Here is a 27,895-nt window from a genome sequence, read left to right on the forward strand (position 1 = left end):
TTTCAGGCCTTTAGCAGTGCAGAGAAGGAGGAGCAAAAGCACAGTTCTGTTATTCCTTGCAGATCATCTCTAATAATGGCTCCTGGTATTGAGAGTACTGCGATTTGCTACCACTAAAATATAAAATCATTTTGAGTGTGAAAACCTGAGCGTTGTCCTATCTAAAAAAAAAAAAAAAAAAGTAAAAGAGAGGAGTGTTTACAGCGCATTAAAACCTGTGTGACAACTTAACAAAAACTATTTTAACAATCCTCTTATTCCCCTTCCTGTTATGCTCCATAAAATGAGAATGCAGTGTCAGTAAGAAGCAAACACCGGTGCAGCGGGTGAGCTCGCCGTGCTGCGGGAGAGCGGAGCAGGCTGGGCTCTGGCTGCGCCTGGCTTGTGCTCAGCCCCCCGCGCCCACCCTGTGCGGCTGGGCCAAGCGCTCGGTGCCAGGACTGCTTGGCGCAGCGTGCTCACGCTGCTGCGCGTGCTGGGGAGGCGAAGCCAGGAGCCTCCCTGCTCTCTGCTAACCTCCACGGTAGAGGAGAGACTCAGGAGCTTGTTGCTTCCTTGCAGGAGCTAGCTGTAACCTGGTATTTAGAAAACATCAGCTTCTACTACTTCTGTGGGCTTTGTGACCCAAACACAGCAAGAATTAAAACAGAATAATTCTTTACAAAAGAAGTTTGCAGTCAGGGGTAGGTCTGGCGTGAATGTTGACAAATATTGAAACTAAATCTCAGAAACGAGATGTTCCAATTTTTTTTTGTAATCAGCATTCCATATGTGTTATGCGGAGAGCTAGGATGTGCTTGTACTGTTGTTACATAAGAGTTGTTTGTGTTTTGTTTTTTTTTCTTTACAAAGTATGGTGCAGAATGCATGAGTAGTGAGAAGGAATATCATGAAAAAAATATGTTAGAAAATAAGAAAAGCTAGTAGGTGAAAAGCTATTACTCAGAGTTTTATTTCCATAATCCCATGAGTTCCTTAAAGTCCCTTTTAATGTTTCTCAGAAAAAGCTTCGAAGTGAGAGGAGGGAGGCAAGTTTTTTTTTTCTTTGGTTTAAAGGAAGGTCTCGGTTAATTCTGTTAGTAGACTCTGGGCTTGTTTTTATTTAAAAACAAAACAAAAATCCCTCTCAAGTTTAGAATTTCTGTATGGAAACATTCTTCTTCTTTGCCAGAGAGGGAAGTATCTCGTTTTCATTCTGTTTGTTTTGGAGTATCTGTACTTAAATGTTTTGTGTTTGTTCTTTATTGAATACATTAGTGGTGCATTAATTTCTTCCTGACAATGCTCATTTTATTGCATTCAGATAGGCTCGCTCTTTCCCATATGACAGACAAACTTGTCGTTCTGCTTGATGACCCTGGTTTGCCCTCCCTGGGTTTGATTGATAATGGCTTAATTTCCAATCTTGTTTACCTATTAATACTTTTTAAAGTGATTTTTTTTCTGGTCACTGCAGAAGAAACAACTGAAAAAAAAAAAAAAGCACGTTGGATTCTTGCTCCAACTCCAATCTGTTTGCTTTGATTTTCCTTTTTAGATTATTGTTTGGCTTTAATTTGTTTGTTTCTCCTTTAAATGGGCTTGGGATTACTCAAGGGTTCCTTGTTCAGCAGGTCAAAGGGTAATGTGGAGACTTTGAAACTGTCTCCCTTTTTATCACCAAGTTTTGTTCTTCCAAGAGTCCAAAGGATTTTGCAGGCCGATAGCTCGTGGAGGATGCCTCCTTCTAAGGAAGGTGCAAGCAGCAGGCCCGATTCAGGGTGAGGGGCCACGGGGCCACTTCTAGTCGTCAAAGCAGATTTAAAAAAAATGCATCCAAGTCTAAACCATATCCTAAATTAATCCTCATACGAGACTAACTAAAAGACTACGTTTACTGGGGATTAAATGCATTGAGATTGATAGGTCTGACACTCGAGTAGCAGTCACTTCTGTGGCCTATGATGAAGGCCCACAGCTCTGCATTTCTAAAGCTAAAAATATAGAGACTTCAAAGCAGAGAAGTATCAATATACAGCGTGTGCTGCTAAAAAATGTCCTTTAACTGAAAGAGTCCATCTGTCCCAGAGATAATGCCTACTTTTAAAAGAAGGAAGCCTGCTAGCGCTGCCCAGCCACAGCACTGTATGTAGGACAGCAAAAATGCACTGAGCAGTGCAGGCTGCTTACAAAAAATCACAGCTATTTCTTATTTCTGCAAAAGAGTGCAATCCTCAAAGGTGCTTTGCATGGGGGGGAACTTTTTCAGCACCTTTCGAATATAAATTCACTCATTGTTTATTTTTTCCCAGTACTTTAAATCCCTTGAAAACCTTAGCAAGAAGAAAAAAAAAAAAAACCTAACCACTCTAAAATCTTCATTTCTTACAAAGATATGCAAAGATAATGAATTTCAAATAAATCACAGAGTGGGGAAGAACAGATAGATAAAACAAACAAACAAAACAACAAAAAACCACAACGTGTGTAGACATTATTCTACAATAGTGTATGTTCAGCTGAATTATAGGGTTGCAAATGCTCAGTGAAAAATAGATTCAACTATCTTCCCCTTGAGACTTCACCTTAACATGATTAGCAGCTCTGACCCAAAATCTTAGGAGGGGAACAGGCTCATGGGTGTGAGTTCTGGGTGGAGGAGGTAACTCAGATGCATGGCTATAACTGCACTTTGAGATTAGTAGTGAAGTGCTGCAAAGTTTGCTGTACACTGACCCCCCTGCTTGATGGCTTTACATTGGAGAGTGTTTTTTCTTTTTTTTTAATTATTATTTTTTTTCACACACACCTGGCCCTTCATAGGTAAATCCTGATATCGCACAGAGTATGGTTACAAAGTTTACAGTCTGGGTTTTCATGTGGAAAGAGTTTAAAGTGGGAGATCAAGTGTTGCTATAAGAACCATTTGTTTCACGTGTTCCCCAGATTACCTGAGCTCTGTATCCTCCCATTAAAAAGGCTTGCTGAAAATAAGCTATACCCTATAAATGGAAACAAAGGAAATCGTATGGTTAAATCACCACTGTTGCTTTTACTTTTTGAGCCAGAAATTTTGTCTTCTCTGCTGTAGCATGAACTGCAACACAGGCTATTCCAGTAGCAGTGAAGGCTGACAGCCTCCTCAAAAGTTGCATTGCCATTTGACTCTGGTTGCTAAGGGATGCTCAAGCGTGATGTAGTCTCTATCTTCCCTTCCAAATGAGCACACTGGTTTGGTCACAACTCCACCCCCGCAGTTCACAGCCAAAAGTTTATGAGGTCATGTTAACTGCGGACAGTGTGATCCCGTAAGGAGCCATGCAACTGTCCTGCGTGAAAAGTAATTAACTGTTTCTTTTTTTTCTGTAGTAGGCTGGGGCATGAAAGTGCTCGGCACCTTCAACTTCCTAACAAATGTGAATTGTTTGCAATAGGAAATAAGGGGTTTTGTCATCCTGGAGGGTTTGGGGGGCATCTGTGTTGTAAGATGGACGTCCTGATCTGGAGCTAACAATTGCCTGTGAAAACAAAGGGTGACTAGTGAACTCAGAGCCCAACTCTGATCCACTGGGGCTAACAGTGGTGCTTCGTCAGGATTGGAAGATGAAAGTTTTATCCATTTAGTTAGGAAAAATAAAAGAATGGAAAGGCATGAAACGTGTGTGTTAAAAGCATTTTTTCAGCAGTATCAAAATCTCTGTTAAGAAAATTATAAATAAATAACTCCAAGAACAACTGTTGCATCTACATTTTCAAGCCAATGTTTGTGAATTTCCTTGGCTCTTACTTGCACATGTGAAGGTCCTCATGCACTGTAAGGGAGATTAACACAGAGAAAATGCATTCAAATAGCTATATGCAATGGTCTGTCAAATATAAAGGGAAAATATTAAAAGGGAAAAAAGTATTTTTGTTATACCTACAGGTATTGTATGTAAATCTTAAAAGGACAGAAGTTTGTATATGCAGGGCAGGGGGAAGCTTAATGGACCATGTACTTTTCTCTCACTTGTTCTGTCATTGATAGTCTAGTTTTACTTTATATCTGAATTTTTCTAACCATTTGTAAATCAAGCTATATAGTTGTCCTTGCTTGGAAGAGCAAAGTCTGCATAGATTACACTCAATGGGACTGCACAACTGAAGAGAATAACTTTATTTACAGGATCGGGCTATTGTTGCAAATCTTCCCTCAGTCTGAGATGCCAGAGAATAGTTTTTGTGGTGAAAGCTGTAGAGGGAGAATTCAGGAATGAATTGCACTGAAATTCCTTTAAAAAAAAAAAAAAAAATAAGAGATCTGATGATTTTCATTAGAATGTAGAAGTAAGGCCAATCAGACTAAAAATCCAGTAAGTAAAGTTATCAAATAGGATAAAGTGGATTATGGATGTATGCAACTTTCCCCCATAAATATTCCATAAAATGTTATTCACTTTGAGAATATTGTTTCACACAACTAAACTCCCTGTTTGTTGTTGTTGCTGCTTGTTACATTGATTGATTTGTGAAAGCCATAAACTAGATGCATGTTGGTGTCTTGGAGTCTTTGCATTTACTTTAGACTGGGAAAAAAAATCTGCAACAGAAGCTGAGGCTGCCTGCTGTTCTATTTAGACACCAAAAGATTATCAGAGAATCTAGATTTCATCTGTAAGTGTGCAATGTGCACGATTTTATGGGTGTAAAGTCTGATATCCCATTAATTGAAATAGTGCAGACTGAATCAGTAGACATAAGTCTTCCAGTGTTTCTTTCATCCACGTCCACATTCATGTTGTCTTGCATTTTTGGAAAATATTTCTGCCTAACATGCAGCAGTGTCCTTCAATACACTCTTAAATATTGTCAACCCTCAAATAGTTGGATTTTTATTATTTAGGCACTATTGCCATACTGACATTGATTTCTTCTTTCTATTTTCCTGTTCCTGAGACTGCAGGTTCTTCAGAAGTGTCTTATGTCTTGTGTCTCACCATGTTCCAGAAAGACAGAAAAAGTCTGTTGACATGTTTAACAATCTGTGAGGGTTTTTTGTTGTTTATTTCAGCTTTTAAACCTTTCACACTTGAATAACATTTGAAATACAATGAGCTAATTCTCCATTCCATCGTAAGTAAATGGGAGTGTTGTAACTCAGCCGTGTGTCTTCCTTGTTCAACTATCTTGTGCTTTGTTCACCTAAAAAGACAAGGGCACGGATATACCAGGAGGGCAGCAATTCCTCTGCCACAACGTGGTGGCTGACGGCTGTTAGAGGCCAACCTCACAGACCCAGACCCGTTTTCTGCTCGGGCGGGGATCTGTACACTGCAGGACACTGGCAGCTACATAACAGCGACTCAGTTGTCGGTGGATGCTTCCGCACATTTACTGCTCCCCCTTCCCTAAGCTAGCTCTGCTCGCCTCTCGTGGAGATTTTAGCCTTTTGTGCACCTCCAGCAATAATTTTTATCTTGTTTGTGGATTCCTTTGTGAACTGTTTGAAGCCTGAGATCTGCTCCCTTCCCCCACAGCTGGTGACATGGAGGGAAGCACAGCCTGGAGGCTGGGGCAGATTCTCCCTGCTGCGAGAGGTGGCAGATACTGGCAGTTCTGCATTCTCTTCATACCTGCTACCATAAAAAAGTGGTGAGGTTTTATAACTTTCAGTCTGAATTCTGCTTTATTGATTCCTTTATACCTTGTAAATGCCACAGTTAAAATATATTTTAGTAATAAATATTACATGGAAACAACACAAGTAAATAAAAGACCTATAAAAGATACAAGGAATTATTAAAGTCTTTGCTTCAGGTTAGCCGGGGCTTCGCTGAGCCAAGTTTCTTTAAGGCCTTTGAAAACTACCTTGGTGTACAACAACACTCAGAGAAGTCGATCAGAGTCTCCAGACCTCTTAGGCTCTGTGTACCCCAAACTCACGGCATTTAAAATTACATGGAAAGCCCCAACAAATCCTCAAAGGCTGAGGTTTGGTGATGGAGTTCCCTGTTTCCCTTGAGGTCCACCCCTCTTTCAGCAAGGGCGACTAAACAGATGTATCTGGTGACACTAAACGTGACCTAGTTGTTTGCTCTATTCACATAATTATTTTACTGTAGGTGGCTCTAAATATAGTAACAGGGTGACGTAAGAAGGTGTGTTCGTGGGAATGGCATTGTGGATAATTGAATGCTGCAAATGCGAATAAATTATTTATGTAAAGGATATTAATGTAAGGGGGGGTGAGAAAAACAGCTGTGTATTTTAGGGAAAGGGGTTTTAGGAAAAGTAAAGCACTAATCTTTATTTTTCAAGCATAGGTGAAAAGCTTCTGCAGGAGAACTACCGTGCAATTTATATGAGGTTTCAAAAAATATTTTATAAAATAGCAAGGATGTAAATAGCCTGTAAAACAGTGGGCAGAAGCAGTTGCACGCGAGTTGTGCAGTGCCGGCTCCCCAGCCTAACTTCGGGCTCGTGTGCCTGTCCCACATCCGTGCGGGGCCGGCCCTGAAGGGGGCACCACCCGGGTCGGTCCGCGCCCCGTGGTGGCTGGAGCTGGGTACGGGGCAGCTGCCCAGCGCTCGGGGGGGGGGGGGGGGAATTTGCTCAGAAAGGCCCAAATTGGTAAAAAGCCATTCCCGCACCTCGGCTCCCGCAGGATTGTTCTTTAGAGAGCTGGGCAGATGTTCCAAGGCTGACCCCCAAAGCAAGCGTGTACGTGTGAAGGCGCACAGATACAAACATTCAGTGCAGGAACGATTCTGGTGTAACATCAAGCACCCCCGGGCACCTCTCCGTTAAAACCAACCCCAAAAAACTTCCCCGAGCCGCTCTGCTCCCCAAAAACCCCATCTGAAGGATCCTGAGGGGGGCCGGGGCCTCTGAGCGCCGCGTGTCGGCGGCGGAGCCCCCGGGGGCTGCGGCCGCGGCCCCGCGGGCGGCACCGGGCCGAGGGGCGGCGGGGGGCCGGGGGGTCCCGGGGCTGAGGCCGGGGGTCCCGGGGGTCCCGGGGCCGGTTCGAAGAGGGCGCCGGCGGCGGCGCGGGCTGACGCGGGCCGTCATGTGAGCGGCTCCGCTCCCAGGGTGCAGTGTGGGCCTGCTCGCCCCACCCCGCCGCGCTCCGTGCGGCTCAATAGGGGGAAGAAAAAAAAAGAAAAAAAAAAAAAAGGAAAAAAGAGAGAGCCAGGAGAAATGCAAGAGAGAGCAGGAAAAATAAGGCAGGAAAAAATCCTCCTCCCGTGAAGGGACAGCTTTTGCTCGGGGGAGAGACGAAACGGGATTTTTTTTTTTTTTCCCTTCTCTTCGCCCCCCTCTCTGTTTGCTGGAGGAAGCCAAGAGGATTCAGCAGCCTGGAAACCTAATGTGAAAAATAAGCAGCAGCAAGGAGGAAAAAAAAAAAAAAGGAAAAAGAGGGGGGGCTTGGATTGGAACCCCCCCGGCCCCGCGGCGGCAGCAGGGCGAGGAGGCTCCGGCGCGGGAAGGGGACCGGGGCTGGCGTGACCCGCTCGGGGGAGAGGCGAAGAGACGATTCCCGATCCTCCCTGCCGAGGCTCCGGGGAGGTTTTCCGCGCCTGGAGCCGGTGCCTTGGATCTAAAGAGGATTATTTTATTAATTTTTATTTTTTTATTATTATTATTTTTTTTCGGGGGTGGCACCGAAGCTGGATTTTTCCCCGTGCGTGCGGCGCGAGGGGGGTGATTTCTGTTCCGCCTGACGGAGCCCGGCGGCCCGGCCGGGGGCGCGGAGATCCCCGCGGATCGCCCCGCGGATCGCTCCGCAGCGGGGCCCCCCCCGGGGAAAGGTGCGCTGAGGGGATCGGCGCGGGGGGGCGGGGAGGAGGAGAAGCAGCTGCAGCTGCCGGGGAGGAGGAGGAGGAGGAGGAGGAGGAGGAGGCCCGGCGGAGCGGCAGCAAAGTCATCGCCATCGGCCCCCCCTTGGCCGGCTCCGGGCTCGGCTCTCTCCATGTCTCTGGCTCTGGGCAGCGGCCGCCACAGCAGCGAGTAGGGGGGGAGGAGGAGGAGGAGGAGGAGGAGGAGGAGGAAGAAGAAGAAGGGAGCCCGGGAGAGTGCCTCCCTCCCTCCCTCCCTCCCCCCGGCAGCCCCGGCCGCCTCCCGTCCCCTCGCCCCGCGTCCCCTGCCTCCCCCTGCCCAAGATGGGCTGTTTAGGGAACAGCAAGACGGAGGATCAGCGCAACGAGGAGAAGGCGCAGCGGGAGGCCAACAAGAAAATCGAGAAGCAGCTGCAGAAGGACAAGCAGGTCTATCGGGCCACGCACCGGCTCCTCCTGCTGGGTAAGGGGGCCGGGGGGCCGCCGGGGGGACGGCTCCTTCCCCGCCGGAGGGACACGGAGGGAGGGACGGGGGAGGGCGGCGGGGCCCCTCACCGGCCCCCTGCCCGGCCACGGAGAGGCCGGGGGGGGCGACGTGGGGCCCGGGGAAGCGGAGCCGCCGGGCCCAGCCGTAACAAGGGGAGGGGGGGGGGGCTCCGGGAGCCCCCTGCGCTCACCCCCGCCGAGGTGGGCGCTGAGGAAGGGGGAGCCCGCCGGGCTCCTCGGCCTGCTGGGGGCTGCGGCGGTGGTGGTGGTGGAGGTGGGGAAGGTCTCGGGCAGCAGCCGGGGCCGGGAGGGCAGGTACCGGGGGGGAAGGCTGAGGGCTGCAGGCCGGGGCGGGCCGCGGCGTGAGGAGGGCGGCGGGGATGCCGGGGCGGCGAGGGGGGAAAGCGGGGAGAAGCGGGAGCGGCGGGCCCGAGGGGAACCTGGGAGAGAAACAGGGCAGGGCGCTGACAGGGGCGGCGGGCCCGGGCGGGGAGGGCGGCAGGGAAGGGAAGGGAAAAGGGAAGGGAAAAAGGAAAGGAAGGGAAGGGCGGCCGCCCGCCCGCCGCGGGGCCTGCCCGGGGCGCGGAGGTTGGGGCGGCCGCGGCGCTCGCTCGGCAGGCCCGGGGCTGCCCGCGGGGAGCGAGGTGCCGAGAAGGGCGCTGGAAGGCAGGGGAGAGGAGGAGGAGGAGGAGGAGGAGGAAGGAAGCCGGGGAATCCTTGCGGGGGACGGAGGGAGGGTGGCGGTCCCGGAGGGAAGCGGGGCTCGGGGCCGAGAGCGGTCTGTGCCGGCCTGGCCGCGGGCACGGGCTCGTCCCCCCGGTGAGCTCCTCGGGCTCGTTTTGGTGAGCCATTAATTAACATTAACGCCCGGAGTGCTCGCAGTCTTCGTGGGGTGTCCCGGCGGGCAGGTCGGCTACCTGCCCTCCTGCCTCTCGGGAGGTGCCCGTGGAAATACAGCATGGGGTTTGGAAAAGCGAAGGTTCAAAATCGGTGTCAAACAGGGAGCAGGAAAACATTTGGCAGGCTGGTTTTGGGGTAGCGTTTCCAAATAAGATGCAGTTATGGGATCTTGGCTGTTTCGGTCGCTCAGAGGGACTGCTTGTGAGTGTTGTGCGGGATTTTCAGTGTGCAGGGGAGGCTAGGCCTCGGTGAACTGACTCACTTCTGCTGTGAGACAACGCTGAAGAAAAAAAAAAAGAATTCTTGAAGGATGTGAATTTAGGCATGTCCTGTCACCGGTAAAATCTTTTAATTGCTATTCCAAATTGCTATTTGGAAGAAGGAGGTTTAACGTAAATGGAGAAGTAACTAGAACTATAGCAGCACCTGCAAGGTTGAAAAGTCCGTCGGTGTTCCAGCAGAAGTCTTTTAACAGGATAACTTGGACTTCGGGTCTCGGGGACTCTCAGACTGTGGGATTTGAGGCTGAACATTGCCTAGATGCAAAGAAACAATTCGTCATCACATTGGTTACTTCTGTAAGACAGAAACCTGATGGGCTAAAGTGAAATTTCTCTTTATTTTCTTTAGTTTTGCTGACTAAAAAAATAGTTCAGATACTTGTAAATAAAATTCTGCAGATGTTTAGTGGTGGCTGTAAGATCATCTGTGTGTGTGTTAATGTGATAGTTCAGCTGCTGCAGTTTCTGACAGTGGCTGCACGAATTGCGGGCATTCTGTAACAGACTTGTAAAAAGTGAAAGAGCTCATGTCCCTATTATGTTGAGTTTACTGGCTTTATGAGACACGTGGAATGGAAAAAAATGCTTTGAAGGTGCAAAGTAGTCTTAATATTTTCACATAGTATTCAGATAACACTAAAGAAGAGCTGCTAAATATTCTAGCGGGTTTATAACACCTCGCAGGCCCCATGCCTGGTATCCGTGCTTGCCTCTTCTGCTGTGAGTAGTCTCACTGAAATTAATGGAACTATCCTTGGTGGTGAAGTTAAATGTATGCATAGTTGTTTGCAAGAATAGAGCCATAATAAGCTGCCAATTATAGAAATAGATTTATTCAGAAATTTAGTAGTAACGCTTAATTTTGGTTCACTGATGTTACATCTGATCCAAAGAACCCAGGTGTGTCAATGCCAAGCTATGGGCATTTGTAGCAAAAGCAATCTCCCCCTCTTTTGGAGCATGTAACGTAAAGATTTTGGCTTCTGATGCTTTTGGTTAAAAGACATAATTTAAAGTTACATCTGAAATGTTATCGTTAATAGAAATATTAAGATAGCATATACTACTATTCCTCAATAATTAGTAGTTGTGAAGTGGACCCCGTCTCTCTTTTAACTGAGGATACTCATTCTTGATTAATTTTGCTGCCTATCTTTATTGCATGGTGTAATATGCCTGAAAGGGAGAGGAAGAGACAGAGTATGCGCATTATAACAGTAGTTTAAGGGGAAATGGTGCTTGCATAAAGAGTTGTAGACAAAAACTGCTCTCTATGTGCTTATAAACATCAGTCAGCAAGGAGAGGAAAAAGGAGTAACATTCTGATATTACGGTGGCAAAACATGCAAACAGGTTTTATGGAGAGAAGAGCAGGACTGTTAAGAATCCATGAGGGAGAAAGAAAAGAACGAAGAAAGCAGAGAGGAATGCATCTGTCAGAAAATGAACTTTGAAATATAACTGCTAAAATACAATTTTGAACACGAGGCTCAAAATGGAGGCTTGCGCTGTCAGTGTGTGGTAGCAGGGGCCTGGCATCCTATAAATACAAACTGTACCTCTGTGCCCATTCTGCCTCCGACATACGTGTCTGTTGTTGAGACCTAGGGTAATGAGAGGAATAAACAAGAAGCCAGGAGATGCAGAGAAGAATCTTTGTAAATTCTACCAGGTTTTGATACTACTCTTACAAAAATATGTTTGCTTTATATAGAAAGCTATCTGGAGCAGCTCAGTGAAATGCTGCTGTTCGGATCTTTTCAGTGTGCGTGGAGAAATGGGTATTATAGGCAGATGAGTTACTTGCCCTGTGCATTGGCATCCGTGCAGCATGGCAGAAATAGAATACATCTACTTACGGAAAATAGAGGAGAGTATTTTTTTTTTTTATTTTTATTTTTGTACTTAAGGTGTAATGAGGAAATTGGAGGAGAGCTGTGGGGGGCAATTTGGAGCATGCAGCCACGCAAAGTGGTCTTAGTGTCTCGTTGGGTATGTAATTGATTTAGGGCATGTAGAGGGGGTGGGAGGTTGCTTACAAGACATGGATTAGAGAAGGAGACTTCTGTAGCTTTGCGGGTGGAGGCTTAAAGAGGATGCCTTTCTTTTTCAGATGTGAGTAGCCATATATCTTATTTCGTGTGATTTAAGTTACGGTCTTAATGATTGGGAGGTGATAACTGCAGTCAAACATAAAATATTTTAAGGGTCTAACAAAAATGCTTCTGTTTAATATAGACTTCATACAGTCTTTCCTTCCATCATATAGTGGTGACAATGCAAGAAGATTTTGATGTTTCCTATCTTGTCCCCTGTAAAATGTTGAAGTTTTCCTTTTTCCCTCCAGACATAGCAATCTGCTTTTAACGTTGACACTGGAAAAATGGACAGTGAAATGATCCAAGATTCAGATCTGACACATGACTTGAGCTGGGCATTTATTTTTAGCTACAACTGAAGTTTCCAGTGGCAATTATTTCTTTTTCTTTCACTTTTCGCTCTTGCACCGAGAAAACCAACTTTCTCAATTTTTACCGTGAAGAAAAAATGATCTCCCTTCATTACTCATGCTTCCTTCTGAATTTGATTTACTTTCATTTTCTAGGTGCTGGTGAATCCGGTAAAAGCACAATAGTCAAACAGATGAGGATCTTGCATGTGAATGGATTTAATGCTGAGTAAGTGCATTTGTTTCTTTTTCACTTTACACCTCACCATACCTCTGTGTACCGCACAATAATTGTTAGTTCTGCTTTATATCTTGGTATATTTTCTTCTTGTTACTATATCATGGTCTCTAGAATTTGGATGTGTAGTTTTAGATAAGATTAACAGACATTAACTTGAAGAAGTCAAGCACCAATAATAAGTAAGAGCTAATGGCATAAAAGGGTTTGTATCAAGGTTCAGTATAGCTGATTTGATTACGGCTTAAGTTTTGTGTTTTGATTTTTTTTTTTTAAAACTGCAGTTTCTTTCACAACATGGCTGACACTGATTTACCTCTGCTATAGTACATTGATTCATACTGCTGTAAACTTGCCTCCCGTTAGTGCACAAAATGAATGCAGTTTTCTTTATTTAGAGCAAGTAGGGCTTTTGTTTCTGTATCTTCACAAAATAAGACGGTACTGTGAATTTCTAGGGTAACTGGTCAGATTTTGTTTTCTGTTTGCTTGTTCAGATGTCTGTGATAAAATATGCTTCTAAAAGTTTTTCTTTTTATGCTTAAAATCTATTTAGGTTTTTGATAGTTGTGAGAAGGGGATTGGCATTAATATAAGAAAAATGAAAACCTGTTGTCTACGAAAGATTTGTTTGCTAACTTCTCATCTAACTTTGCTAGGGAGTGGGAAGAGATTTCCTGGATGTTAGTTTTTGCTTGTAAGCGTCTTCATGTGTGTGTGTACCAAAACTTGCTAAAGTAATTCTAACTGAATTAAGGTGTTGATATTTCAGAGTTTATTTTCTTTGTGTAACTTTTTTAGATGATATGACAATTTTTATCTTTCTTTTTCTCAAACAGTATTTTTGTACTAGCATCTTCTACTTTCTAGTCAGTATGATTTATTTTGTGTCTCTTGTCTCTTTGGGAAGATTAAGCTTTCACTAGTCTTTCAGTAGTTAATTCTGAGCTAAATGTTTAGCTAAGGAGCCTCAACAATACTTCCTAATCCCTAAACACTAGTTCATGATAAGGTACAGAATCTTTTTGGAAGGAACTTCAGGCTGATTCATAATAAACTACATTGTGTGCTATGTGTTTTTAAGCTCCTCTTTATAGGGAATATTTTCTTTTTCAAGACAGTTCCTTTTCATAAGTGCCTGCTCCTACGTCCTGTCACTTGCGAGTAGTCTTCATTTTTTGGCTGCTCTTGCTAATAAAGACCTCTTAAAAGACTTGCATGACTTAAAAGATTTGCGTGAGTTGACTTTGATATAGCATCTCTCAAAATCTGGTGCTAAGTAAAGCATTCATCAATAAAAGTGGAAGTCAGGGATCCTTGGCACCTTTAAAAATACCAATCAATTTAAGCAACACAGTTCTAAGTTTTCTAAGTATGCAGATGCTGTTAAAGAGGTGATGCTGGTGTTTAGTGAAAGTTGTATTCCATTGGTGGATAACTTTCCCAACTCAGCAAGCTGCATACCAAAATGTGTGTGGCTGGGATCCCAGGGGCCCATTGTACACAGCGTGCAGAGCTGGGGAGGGACTGGGACAGTCTCTGGGATTAGCAGCAGCATTGCATTCCTCGAGTATGTCGCTTCTGGGTTGGAGGTTTGGGCTGGGCTGAACGTGCAGCTGGATTCCAGGGCAACATGGCAAATTTGGCCTCAGCAGCCTCTGCTGGCTTCTGTCTTCTCATAGCAAGGGATTTGGATTACCTTGCAGCCCCTATGCCAGCACAGCCCTGCTGCCAATCACGTAGCATACCCCAGTATGGGAGCCACACTTGAGCTGCTGGGGAGCTGCACGCAGCTCAGGAGCCACAGGTTGTCCACCCTGTGGTGTATTGTCTTGCAGGCCTTTGTGGGTAGTATATATACAGGAACATTCAGGTATATTATAATCAAAATTAAGAAGCAGTAAATATAAAATATACAAGTTGTAATTAGTCTACTTTTTGGTTCTCGTTGCCAAAAACAATCAGTAGATCATAGCATACTCTTTACATAGGAGGAGAGGGCTGTCTTTCAGTGTTTTGAAGTTCTTGCAAGATACACATTAGTCCTTAAATAACTCGCATTTTTCTTCAAAGTAACTAACTGTTCCTGTGCTGTCTTGCTTTCCCTGCTTTTTTTTTTCCTGATTCTTTCCCTTTCTTCCCTACTTATGCATTGGAAAAATAATGTGGGATTTAGCTAACGTGAGAGAGAGTGTAGAATTTTTTTGGAAGGGTAAGAAAAGTAAAGCATTACTTCTTTTATATTCTAGGACTTTTGACAGAAACATTAAAATACGTTCGCATACAGCACCACACGTGATGTGACGCGTAACAGCAGAGAGGCTGTAAAGGCTAGTATGCTGGAGGTGAAGATGGTCTTCAGTGTTAGCGTCCATGTACACAAATGTAGTTTTGAATTATTTCTGTTGATGCAGCTTCATCACGTGGCTTGAAAGAAATCTAGTTTAAAGTCCTATCTAAAACTTGTTTGCCTTTGATTTGGTTGTCCTCTGATAATTGATCTTTGAAGCAGAAAGAGGATACCTGCTATGAAGAATGTCTAACATGCTAAAAACAAGAGAATCAAAAGTTTTTCTTCAGTGTATTTTTCTTCAGTATTTCTTCAAATACTCTTAATTTCTGGTGACTGCACAGGATATCCAGTGCTAAATTCACTAGCTTCCTTTAGTGAGTGTGGGGACTTTTTGTTTTCTTCTTAAGGTTCTGCCTGTAAATAGATGAAGGGACAGTTGTCACACACATTTATGTTAATTGGCCTTGTGTAGAGTTGTGGCATTGAGCAAGGCGAAATCTATGTAGTTCTACAAAACCAGAAGAATTTCCTTTGGGATTCCAGTCCTTGATCACTTTTAGCTAATTAGTTATTTGAGGAAATGTATGGAATCGAGTGTTCCAGGTAATTAATGTGCTTAATAGTTAACAATGCTAAGGTGAATTTGAAGGTGGTTAAAGTTTTAGCTAAGTTAACTACAGTAAAGGCTGGTTTTAAAAAAAAATGTTCCTTTTATAAACCATAATTGGGCTAGAGGCAGAAATATTTCTTCTGCGTCTGTTCTGAGGGTGGCGCATGGCAGGTAACAGCACTGTGGCACTGGTCAGCAGGGCGGAATATTGGAGAAGCAAGGTGTGGTCTACAGCACACGTTGTTCTGGAGGGAGTTTTTGGAAGGGCTTTGCCCACTTGCAGCACTCGCAGAACAGCTGAAGTTGGCCTTGCTGTTGACTGACGTGTTCCTGCAGCAATTTCATAAACGACAGGGATTGTGCTTCCAAGCAGTATTCTTCCAGTGTGCCTAATCTTTAACATGGAAGAGCTGCCTTTTAAGCATGATGAAGACGCCGTATCAACCAATTTTTCTACTCTTTGCGTTACTGCCAACAGCAGGGCCCCTCGTGATGTAGAAAGGGTTTAAATTTGGCTCGTAATAGCAGGAAGCCTGTGACTTCCCTTCCTTTCCTTCCCTCCCTCCTCAACACTTCAGCTGTCTTTTCATGAGGCTGTTCCAGAGGGATAGGTCTCTGCTGTCGTGTACTGCATTTTGTTAGCATCCACTGAAAAGGTGGAGCTAAAATTTTCTCTTTTTAACTGTGCAGAAGTTCAGGTGCTAATCTATATGAACCAGAAAGGATTAATAATGGAAGAGGGAAGGCAGGAGGAGTAAACAATGTAGTTGGTGAAATTAGTGTAAATGCATAATTCAGGTTGAAGAGAGGAAAGAAAAACCTCTTTTCTGTGTTATCTGGGGACTAGGGTTCTTTGCTTCTAAGATGATGGCCTTTCACTGAGTTTTTTTTGTTGTTTTGGTTGTCTTTCCCCTCTGTGATCACTGTGGGTTTGGCTGACAGGCTCTAAAGATAGAGCGTCATTGTCATGCATGATTTTAGAAAGTGGAAATTGGCAAGGGTAATAGACAATTCTGAAGTGTCATGGGAAAATCTGGGACAAACAGAAATATTTAGATAGAAATAAATTGTTGAAATGCAACTTACGAAATTCACTATGGAGACTGACAAATAAGGGGAATATGCCTTTGTGATTAGTAAGTTTGGATAGTATTTAGGATTCAGGAAGTCTTGAGGTTATAGGGGACTTCAAATAACTATCCTGAGCCTCGGTTTCCCAAATGATGATGTATAACGATGACCTTATTTCATAAACTGGTATTATGAACTGCTGAATAGGAGTTTGTGTATTTATGAAATCCATTAATGGTGATGGTAGAGGCAGAACTGAATAACTTTATTTTCAAGACTTGGATGACAAATATATTTGCTTTTCTCATGTACTATTAAAAATTGTTTTCTCTTAGTACCAGTATTAAGTAAAGCAAATCAACTCTTAAACTTTTGGATTTTTTTTCTCCTTTTTCCCGTAGATTCAATAGTCTGGTGAGGAAGGAAAAGTAGACATTGATGCTTTCAAATCTTTTCTGTATACATCTGTTCCACTACAAATTGAACTGCAGTACTGTTATGTCACATAAACCAGTAAATGACATTAACTAGGGAGATTGGTCTTTATTAATCTCTTTGTGACTGAAATGATTCCTATCTTAGTAAGTTTGCTCTTTTTCTGTCTGATTCTGTGTTTTGTTTTCTAGCTTTAGTTATTTTGTGTGAATTTAAAGAAGGGAAGTTAATGTTATGATTGAGGAAAAAAAGAGTATAATATTTATAATTAAGTCTTTTAAAATAATGAATTCCCTCCTAATGGCTAATGTTAGTTTGTATATACAAGCATTGTTGCCCTGTTTTTACAGTTCACTTAGATTTGTGTACCAATACTATGTTTTTAGAGTAGTCGCATCAGTTTCTTGCCAAGAAACAGACTTTATTGTATTTTAACCCTACTAGCAACAAAATATGTATATATTTCTTATATTTCTTTATTTGTTTGAGTAACACTGAAAAACTGGGGGGAGGCTTGGTACGTATTTTTTTTGCACCGCAATGTATGTCAGGAGGCTTCTGCAGACTTGAGTCGGAGAGCATTTCTTTCTCAGCTCCTGTTCCAGGACCCAGATGGGGTGTCGCTGTGCTGGAAAAGCTGTGTGTACACGTCCGCTCAGACCACGCAAAGTTCTGATCCAGCTGAATGAGTAGTTACTGGTTTTGATAGAAATTTGTGCCACAGACCGTAACGTTAAGGTGTGGGCGGAGAGGGGCGAAGGATATGTATTTCAGTCTATTTTAGGTCTTGTCCTAAGAACCGACACAGTTGTGTAATTGAGTTTTGTCGAAAGTCAAGACTGTACCAACAGTGAGTAAATACTATAATTAAGAACTGAATCCTGCATACATGATTTGGCATGTAAAGGGACTGGCCAAAAATACAGCAGTGGCTTTATTTGTTTTGAGGTTTAGATTTGACAAAAGCTTTTTAAATATGCATAGGCAGCTATCAACATAGTGTAGAAAGCTGTATAGTTGGTTTTAGTGAGTTTGGACAGTAATGAGTATGAAGAGTGGAATAAGCATGGGTGATGTAATCTGAGAAGCAAAAGAGAAAGAAGAAAGTTTAGGACTTAACTAAGTGGAAAACATTGTGAATGATCTGGGAGGATTTGACTTTTGATGGTAGCTGTGGGATTTTACCCGTTAGTTTTGGTTGAAAAAAATAAAATAACCCCTCCATTGGCTGTTTACGAAGCTTGCATTTTTTCTTCAACCTTTTTGAAGCAGAAAATAAACTGTTCTGTGGGTAGTGGGTTCTGAGCTCAGTCTGATTTCTATAACGCGTTCCGTCTCTCCCAAATCTTTTCTGCAATCGTCCCAGTCAGCAGTTCTCCCCGTGGTACTATAGCTGTCAAGGTATCTCCTGTTTCCTCCACCTGATACAGTCCTTGTTCTAATCTATGTCCCTGATGTTCTCTGCAACACTGGTCCTTAAATACTCTTGGATCATGCTGTCCTTTATCTTCTTTTTTTTTTCTGCTTTTCCTGCTACCTGGATGAAAGTCAGCACGTGCTGTGGCTGGTTTAGAACTGCATGCACTCATACTGCTTTTCCTCACTGGAGCTCTAATTTTGGTCTCTCCTTTACTCAGCCTCTGATTTCCACTATGGGAAACTAATCTCTGCAATAGCAACTCTGTCAAACTTGGTTGAAGATGGGTAACAGTATCAGAGGGACTGAGAGAAAACAGCTAAAAAACACTTCTGTTAGGATTTTGTAAGCGTCCTTCCAGAGTGTCCTCTAGATGAAGGCAGTCATAGCTAATGGTCTGAAGTATAATCAACAGGCAAATTTATCTCTATCTTTAGTTTTAGATGCATCATGCATTTGTATATTAGAGCTGCCCAAGTCTCATCTCTGATGAAGAACTGAAATACATAAATTGTTCACCCTAATCTTGGTCGTTCAAAGCTCTCGAGTTGAAATGAAGGAATTTCCACTGATGAGGGATTTTTTTAATGTAACTTTAATCCTTATGTATCAAAAACAATATGCCCTCTATCTGACAATTGAATCTTGAGTTCATAGTACATACAAGAGTATTTAGAATATAGTGCAAGTGTAGCACCAGCTTTTAAACATTATTTCTATAACTGTCCTGTAATGTGAACATATAGTTAATTAGAATTATTTAAGAGGAATTTAAATTTAATTTAAGGAAGAGCTCGGTTACGTAGAAACAACAATGCATCAAGGTATGCTCTTGACAGCTAAGGGACAAAATTATCTGCTTTTTTAGGAATGTAGTAGGGGAATGTCACGATGAGATGTTCTGTTTTAAGATGTTTGTTATTACAGAAGTATGAGAAGGCTTGTGACAGTGTCTATTAGCTACTTGTTGCTGACTGTATTCTCCAAAGGGCTATTTAAAAAGTCATTGTGTTCACTTGTCTTTTTAGTTAAGGCACCAGAAAATAATCATCTCTCCCAGCTGCACCCTTCTAGCCTCCCAGGAGTGCTGAACTAATGGAGCAGGCAGAGGTGTGCAGTATTTCCTTCTGAGGTGCACTGCAGTCCCAGTAGGTGTTACATTTAGCCTTGAATGGCAACTTAACAGCTAGCTGAGGGATTTCCTGTTGCCTTCTTAATCACTGTGATTTAAATACTCCAGGCTTGTCTGCCGATCTATGTGTGTAGATACCATTTTGTTTCCTTCAGGTTAAGATATTTTAATTCTGCTTTGCTATGATTATTTCTAATTAATATTAACATTTATGTTACATGAAATGCTGAAAGGAAGCCAGTATTAGCAAAGCAGGTTTCTTCCTCAAGTTTGTAATGGGAAGGGACACCTTGCTCCTATCTTGTTCGGTTTTTAATTTTTTTTTTTATTAGGCAAAAAAATGTCTAGTGGGACATTTAAGTACAGTAAACACAGCAAACTGGGGAATATCTGTTTTTAACTCTGGTAACTTAACTTAAAAATAAATATGCTAGCTAAATTTGAGTTACTGTCATTGCTGTGGAAAAATTAAACTATTTCATTTCAAGAATTTTAATTTAATTGCGTAACGGTGATTGGCATGGCTTTGGATATTTTGTATTGCTTTTGCAGTTTAAGACCATTTAAGATAAAGGTGAAAGCTTATAGCAGCAATATTTTTTTTTTAATAAGCAAAAGATAGTTATCACAAGGACAGCATTTGCTGAAAAAATTTATTCAGTAAATTTTACTTCATCATTTTGGTTGTCTGAAATGAAAAAATAGCAACAGCACTGTGTTTTTCATGAAAAAAAAAAAAAAAACTACGCACAGTGCAAAGCTGAGGAAATGTTCTTCTCATTAAACGAATGAGAAAAGGGGGAGAAGAAATGCTCCACGAAGTACGAGGGGCTCTCAGGGAGCCAGTAACACCCTGCTGCAGGCGGCTGCACCAGCGCCTGGCTGCGGGCAGCTCAGGGAGAGCAGCCCCAGCTCCGCTGTCCTCACCTGCACTTTCGGAGGTCAGTGTCAGTAAGGAGTTTAAGTTAAATGTTTTTGATATTTTGTTTCATTGTAATTTATGGCAACCCTGTTATGCAACTTACTGGAAGATTTGCTTTATGGGATTTCTTGTTGTTGTTGTTAAATTTCTATGGAGTAGGAAGTTATTAAATTTTCAGTAGTGGTTTTGAAGCCTAGTGCAATCTATGCCTGTAAATTAGATGCAACTTCTTACTTTTGGTATGTAAAAACGCTTAATATTGTTTCAAAATAGTTACTCAAAGGAACACATTCTGCTTAGCTGAACGTTGTAGATAAAAATACAGTTTATAACTGGAGATATACAATCATATACATAAAAATAGCAAGCGTAATTATTTTGCCATTTAGTTTTTTGAATTGAAAATGGGAGTGAGCTGTGTCACTGGACTCAGTGGACAGGGAGCCATTGGGAATTCAGGATGCCCCGTACTGCCTCTGTGTTTTGCCTTCACCTGATTGGACAGTCTTCATTTTATGTAATTGCATCTTATGCAATCATATGTTTACTTTCCTTATGTTTATCACTGGAGAACTTCATAGTGTCCTGTTACCTCAATATCTTTTTGCTAGCATTAAAATGTAAAGTGCTAGAAGAGAGTATAAAAAAAAAAAAAGACTGAGTTTGCTAAAGCATTTCTGATTATTTTGTACAATCCTAGGATTTCTTACAAAAAAAAAGGGCAGCGTACTAGTTAGCTGTTTTTTCCACATTTTTTTCAGACTTTAGAAACCTAGAGTTGTCTGAGAGGGGGAGGGTGGCAGGGAGGGAGAAGGGGAAGTAGATGCAAGTGACAGTCGTAGATGATGTTCATAAGTAACATTTAATATGCACGTTATTTTAAAAAAAAAGAAGTGAGGCCTACATAGATTTATCTCCCTTTGACAGAAAAGGAATGTTATACCAATTTGGTCTTAGAATAAAATTCTACATGTCAAATCTTACATTATTACTTCTCTCTGGAGTTAGCTGGAACCCACTGAGATCTCTAATTCGTAGATTCCCTTCTGATAGTTTTGGAAAAAACCCATAGGACAATATGAAAACAATATGAAAAGTTTTACATCTAATAATTTGGTTGGGCACAGATTTGTTACTGAATGCAGAAAGTAAAATGATGCATAGTTATGTACAGAGGGCAAAAATATTCTATAGGTATTTTATTCCTTACAAACAAAAAAGGAGGATGTATCCATCCTATGCAATGCTGAAAATAGAAAAGGAAGTTTAGAATTTGTGACAAAGGCAAGTATCAGGAGCATCTGTTAGAATATGGATATTTTCAAAACAAGAATAAATAATGGACAAGAATCCCAAAGGAACTGTATGAGAAGCTATGGGAAACACTAATGTTAAATTCTTTATAATCCTTAGAAAAAGGGAAGTGATTCTGTTCCTTGAAGTAAGAGAGTACCTAGATGCTTGGCATCAACTATGGGCAGATTTGCTGTTTTTTTTCTTTAAATTATGATGGTTTCTTACAACCAGGGTGTACAGGGAGAACACCATTAACAGTCAGCATAGCTGCATATCTAGTGAGATGTTGTTGAATCAACCTGTGCCTCTTCAGGAAGATGATAGATCTGATTGATTAAAATCAACTTGTTTGATACCAATGCTTTTTTTTTCTGCCATTTGATGTAATCGCATTATATTTTAATTTTAAAAACTTCATTGTGTGGAATTACCAATGTATATATTACAGCAATTTAAAAGCTGGCTGACTGATAGATCTCAGTACGGTGGTTAATAGAGGCAGTGAGGGGGACCACTTCTTGGAAAGCCTCCAGGGAACTACTGGTTTAGTATATAAAGTCATTCCTTAGATTGCCGGTCTGATTCAGTCTAAAACCCCTCCCTGCAAACTGGCTGTAGTTAACACTGGGAAGGTCAGGTTACTCTTTATAGGGTGATCTGAATAACATGTTTAAAAGTTGTACTTCATAAATTTGTTTTAATACAGCTGAATGCAAGACAGTCTCACAGGAGTCAGAACGTAGATTGTATCTGTAAAATTGGAAAAGGCCTTGGAAGTCAATTAGTTAGTTAGGGGAGTTTGCTTTCTTGTGGCAAAAAGACAAATGTAGGCTTGGATGTATAAAAAAGGGAAAAGTGAAGCGTAAGTAATAAAGTGGACCTCAACACCGATAAGAACGTTATTAAAATGGTATAGCCTGTGTCTGTACTTCATGAAGGATGTGGAACTGCTGGGAAGGATTTAAAAGAAGGACCCCAGGAATTGTACAGGGTTCATAAACAGGATGTTTATACATGATGTCATTTACATGTAGAGGTACTGCTATGTGAGAAAGATACCAAAAAAAAAAAAAAAAAAGAAGTTATGAGTGAGATTTAGTTCCTTACCAGTAGAGATACTTTAAGTTTGTTCGGATGCGAAAGCCTTGCTGTAGCTCTCTTAGAGAAACATAAGTTAATATTTTTAAACTGAATTTCAATCCAGTTTATGAAGATGCAGCTTCCCTGCCACAAGTGTGCCTGCTCCTGGTGGCCGTTCTGGCCTTGGAAAACAAGAAGCCTATCAAAGATTGGACAGGATTGGAGGTGATGTTAGAAGATCCTCTTTCATGACAGACGGGTTGATTCTTACTCACATGATCCAGAGAAAATTCATTGAAGAGCTTGAGATAAGAAAGGAACTCTTTCACTAGGAATTGGTAGGGATATTTCCACTGCCTGCTGCATAAGGCTTTTTTGACCTCCTTGAGTCATATGGGCCTGCTTTTTCTAATCGGTTCTCTGCCATTGTAGGAGTCTCGGGTGCTCAATATCATCTAATTTCTTGCTCGTTACTTGTGCATAGCACGTAACAAATTGGGACCTGCAGGTCAAAATTGTTTCATTTGAAATTTCAACTTGATATTAAAGTATATGGAGAAGCACAGCAGCCTGTGGTACACTGAAAGGCAGACTGAAATCTGCAGTTATCCTCCCTGGGTTAAAAGTTTCCCAGATGTTTACTATATGTCAGTGTTCCTTGTTGTACCAAGCCCCTAACACAGGTAAAAGTCATCTTCCATATAGGCAGACATACATGTGTCTGAGGAGCTGGCTTAATGGATTTAGTGGGACTCTGTGTTTTGAAAGAAATAGCAAAATTTCACCTTATTGTGGAAAATTCAAATTGGTACGGTTTGAGTGCATCAGTATCTCTTAATGAAACCAAATATAGTTCTCTTCAATTCCATTCATTCTGGACCTTATCTCTCTGATGCATCTCACTAGTTGCCAAGCAACCTCAACAGTAGTTCTGCACATCCAGCAGCATAAAAAAAAAAAAAAAAAAAAAGTGAGTAGTTGTTGCTGAAAATAAGATGCCTTCTGATGACATGAATGAAGAGAGTTATGAGAGAAGGAAATGGGGAGTGGCAAGTTTGGAGCTGATGTTCTGAAAAAGCTAATAAGATTTAGGGCTCAAGCAGTGGTTTTTTTATTTTCAAAGCACTGCATAATAATCACAAGATTATTACATAAAGAATATTTTTTTCCTTTCAGTGAGTGAAGTACAATTATGTTTATGCTTCATAGAGCACAGGGCAGGGTTTATTCCCAAGAGGGTAGGAGTTAGTTTGGTATATAGATTTATTTTTCTGACCTATATTGACTTCAAGTGTTTCTAGTTGGACTGCAAATTAACTGAAAGTTTTGAGAATATTTTTGTTCATGTGTTTGCTGATACATAGACATCACCATCCATTCATTTCATGCTGATGCACCTACAGCGTATTGAATTTCATTAAAATATTTATCACCTAGAAGGCCTTCCAAACAAGAAGTATGATAAATTGTGTGTAGGTCCTTTATTACTTGATAATGCTGCAATGCTTATTGCTTATAGAGCAATAAATAGAGCTTATTTTTATATTCTGTCTCTTGCGTGAAATGTGATCTGAGCAGCAGACAAACTACCATAGCCAAGGGTATCACAATGAACATGAAATCTGACTTGCAAAAATGATTCTGGTTTTGGATTTTTAAGTTTGCATGATAGCTTCATTTCCATTCAAAAAGAAAACTGTATATTAATTACACATGGACAGACTATAATAACATTGTTGAGGATGCAAAAAAGTTAGTGCATGGATTAAAATTTCCTTAATCTGAGTTCAGATCAGAATACCATTGACTATAACTGCCTATATGGAAAGGTCATTTTCAATTCTGTAAGTAACTCCTAAAAAGAAATAATTGTAACTTTTTTTAAAGCAGATTCTGACATTGTGAACACCCAATTTTCCTTAGACGCAGTCTGGAATTACTGAGTTGCATACCGTTATCACACACAACAGCAAATTAAGCTATCCTACAAGTTTTGGCTAGAGGACTGTTGGTCCCAGTCACAAGCATTAATGCTTTGCCTCCCACTTTTTTTTTTTTTTTTTTTCCTGAAGGTGCTGGTCTTAGAAACACGCTTGTTTCACTTCTGGATGACAGTAGTAAAAAAGGGATGTACTGCAAATGAGTCAGAAATGATGGTATATCAAGTCCCTGGTTTTATTTATATGCAAATGAGGATGTATTCTGAATTGCACATTAATTGTCCGAGGAAGAAAAAAACATGTCAGACATGCTTCGTGCATAGGGAGGCTTTTATATGCAGGGTATTTTGTGCCAAGTCTGTGTTTTCACACTGAATGTCCACTTAGGTGTTTTTGTCAAGAGGCTTCCATTTTGCCATCATTCAGGATGAAACGAACAAGATGAATCAGTGCAATATAGGAGGCATTTTCGCTGTGTGATGCAGATAAACACAACAAATGAACACTCAGCGTGCAAATTCACAGCTTATCGTTGCAAGGCAACTTCCTGCTCTCCTGCTTCCGTAGGAGTGTGAGATGTTTTCAAGGTAGTTTGATACTTTAAGCTGTCATTGAGAGGACGTATATATTTGGGATTATAATCTGTATGTTAATTGTCTGCATCACAGACCCGAGTGAGTGCATGCCTGAGAAGAGCTGTTTTTGCCTTACACGAGGTGGGTGGTATATTACCCACCAACTGCAGTCGCAGTAAATTTGAGTCAGCTGGTGATAGGTTACTTGCTGCTTTTCATGTGTGGGCTAAAAACAATACTAGATAATTCTAGGTTAAAGGATAAATTGAATTAATGAAGGCATACAAAAGACATACACTAGGAAACGTTTAAAACGTAATGAAAAAAACATTCCAGTGTATGTGATATTTTTACTGTGTTAACGCGTAAGATTTATTTGTGTTGGACTAAAATTTCTTTTGACATGCTCCAGTTAATAGAGGTAATTTACAGATAGAAAAGGAGTGTGTGTGTGATGTGTATAAATAAACTGTTTTGGTGGTGGTATTTTTATCTTAATCCTCTAAGAGAAAAAGACCGGTCCTAGTTGATGCTTTTTTTTTTTTTAATGCATAAAAAGCATGAATTTTGGCAGCTGTCTTTTGCCTCTAGGCTTCTAAGTAGGTTTGTCTGTGCAAGATGTGTGTAATTACTCTACATATGTGATATATTAGCTGCTGCATCAGTATTGCCATGTAAACTTGGTTACCCTTTTACATATATATATATATATATATATATATGTATGTATGTATGTATTCTCTGTATACCTAGTTTTAAAAGGGTAAATATTATAAACTGGTTGCTCAAGAGCAGTATGCTATAAAAAAGGTAATAAGCACATCAGTAAACGTGTTGGAGGTGGTAATAAAACCGCACTATAATCCACCTTCCAATTTATTGAACTCTAACTATTGTTATCTGTGACAATTAACTGCTGCATATTGTATGTTAACCCTTTGTATAGTAGCTGTACATGGATGGAGTGGTACTAACTGGGAATGCAGTGCCTTAAACTTTGGTTCAAGCAAATGTGACATTTAATTTGATAGCATTCATGGTTTGCTTGTTGCTTGTCTCTTTTTGGCTAACTTTTTTTTTTTTTCAACGAAAAAGGACACCCAGTTACTTTGTGGCAAACATCTTTGTCACAAAAGTTAATGCTGTTTTGCAAAATAAAAGTAAATACGTGACTTATTTCAGGTTTTTCTTCAGTATATTGAAAATAATTATACTGTGTAAAATGATAAGCATTTCATCATTGAAATCTGTTGTTCTTGGGTTATATATATATTTTTTTAAAAGAAGCTTTTAAGAAGCTTTGTTTGACAATATTATAAAAGTGATTGCAGTGGAAGTGTATGTAAATGTCACTGGACTCCTGAATTCTCAAACTCTGTTGAGGAAATGTAGGGAATTTAGATTTCTTAGAAGACAACTTGTAGGATCCATTGCAGTTGGTGCATGTGAACTCAGTTGTTCGATGCATAGCAGTGCAGCTGGAAGAACCAAATAAATCTCCATTCAGTCCTGTTCAGGACCTTGCCACAGCCTGTTTCAGGACTTGGCAGCAGCTTATGTATTGCAGAGGTGAGTTGTGTGTAAGCGCAGTCGGAGGTGAGCATCCATGGCACCTCTCATGTACGGGGCCAAGCCAGAGCCGCGCAGGAGAGCAGCAATGGGCCGGTAGGACCAGCAGGCTGCCCTTCCGACCTCCCTTAGCTCATACTTCAAAGCATTCGTGCTGTGGGTGGGTGATACTCATCTGGATTTCCTCATGGGTCTCCTGCGTGATGCTGGGTGTCGAGGTGTGGTTTTGATCACTGCTTGGTTGGATCGATCAATTTCTAAAGCAGTTTGTGTGTGCTTAATGTTCACCGAGAGCTGGGTTGTGTAAGCTCAGGAGTGCGCCTGTAAAGAGTTTGGAAAGCTGTGTAGCGGATGTATGATGTTAAGTGAGGTGAAATAGTAAAAGATTACCTTTTCTCAGTAGCTGTAAGGACTCCCTCTTTGTCGAAGGTTTACATTTTCTAAATACATTCCTTCATCAGTCTTCCAGAAGGTGATTGCTTAGATTCAGAAATGTCCTACCATGTTTTCAAACTGTTGAGGCATTGGAAGTTGTTAAGAGTACAGCTTGTTGGCTTCAGTTGTCTGTTGCCTTGGCATGGAGTGGATTTTATACATGCTACTGTAGCCAGTGTCCCTTAATTCTGAGGCGATCTTTGAAATGGCAAGCAATTATCTTTGAAGTTTGGATCTCATGATATCAATGCAGATATGTAGTAAAATATTCCTGGGTGTGGCGATACTTAATTATTAATGACTGAGACTTGGGGCATTTCCTGAATATTAATGCTGGATATGAATGTCAGTTGCTTGCGGTGAAATTATTACCCAGTTACTTATTCTTCCCTTCTCCTTTTTTATTGATTGTTCATGGGGAAATGCTAAATACAGAGTTAAGTCAGGCAAGTATTTGAAGTATTCTGTGAAGCACAGTGTTAGAGACAAATGCTTTCACTGCCTTCATACCTTACACATTGCATAATTATGTAGTGTAAAAATGGTTATTTTAAAACTTTTTTCCCAGAATGACTTAATACATAGTTACAGAACTCAAACTGTAAGTTGTCCACTGAGATTTTTCCCTCAGATCGCTTTATAAAATTAAAGCATTGTCTTAGGCTTGTAGTTTTGAGCGATAAAGCTGACAGAGAATTTGTTCTAATTGTGTAATTGCCACCAAGGGTAAACTGATATGATACCACACCTCGGGTGTACTTTAATACTTAATCTACCTCTTAGGAAAGGTTGAGGATTGGCTAGCTCATGTCACTACAGTGCTTAAAAAAATAATAATCTAGTCATAAACATTTTTATGACTAGGTTTACATGATTTGTGTTTTTAGAGAAATATATCCTTCCTCTGCCAACACCAACTATTAATAACCTACTAAAACACACGACTTGAATATTTCATAAATGCATTTGGAAC

The 27,895-nt window shown here is 41.4% G+C and overlaps 1 protein-coding gene across 4 annotated transcripts in view; it reads left to right on the top strand.

Annotated features, from left to right (window-relative positions):
- Window positions 1-27,895, top strand: part of GNAS (GNAS complex locus) — a 151,033-nt gene that overhangs the window by 45,821 nt on the left and 77,317 nt on the right. Inside the window, exons 1-2 of one of the 4 annotated variants that reach the window (XM_040575416.1) lie at window positions 7,089-8,256; window positions 12,066-12,138. In XM_040575416.1, coding sequence (XP_040431350.1) covers window positions 8,118-8,256; window positions 12,066-12,138 — 212 coding nt within the window. In that variant the 5' untranslated portion in view covers window positions 7,089-8,117. Of the gene's footprint in view, window positions 1-7,088; window positions 8,257-9,169; window positions 9,502-11,541; window positions 11,576-12,065; window positions 12,139-27,895 lie in introns of those variants that run through there. The other 3 variants (XM_040575418.1, XM_040575417.1, XM_040575415.1) reach the window with 3 other exon arrangements.

Source organism: Cygnus olor, chromosome 16 (assembly GCF_009769625.2).
Source record: "Cygnus olor isolate bCygOlo1 chromosome 16, bCygOlo1.pri.v2, whole genome shotgun sequence".
Classification (NCBI taxonomy): domain Eukaryota; kingdom Metazoa; phylum Chordata; class Aves; order Anseriformes; family Anatidae; genus Cygnus; species Cygnus olor.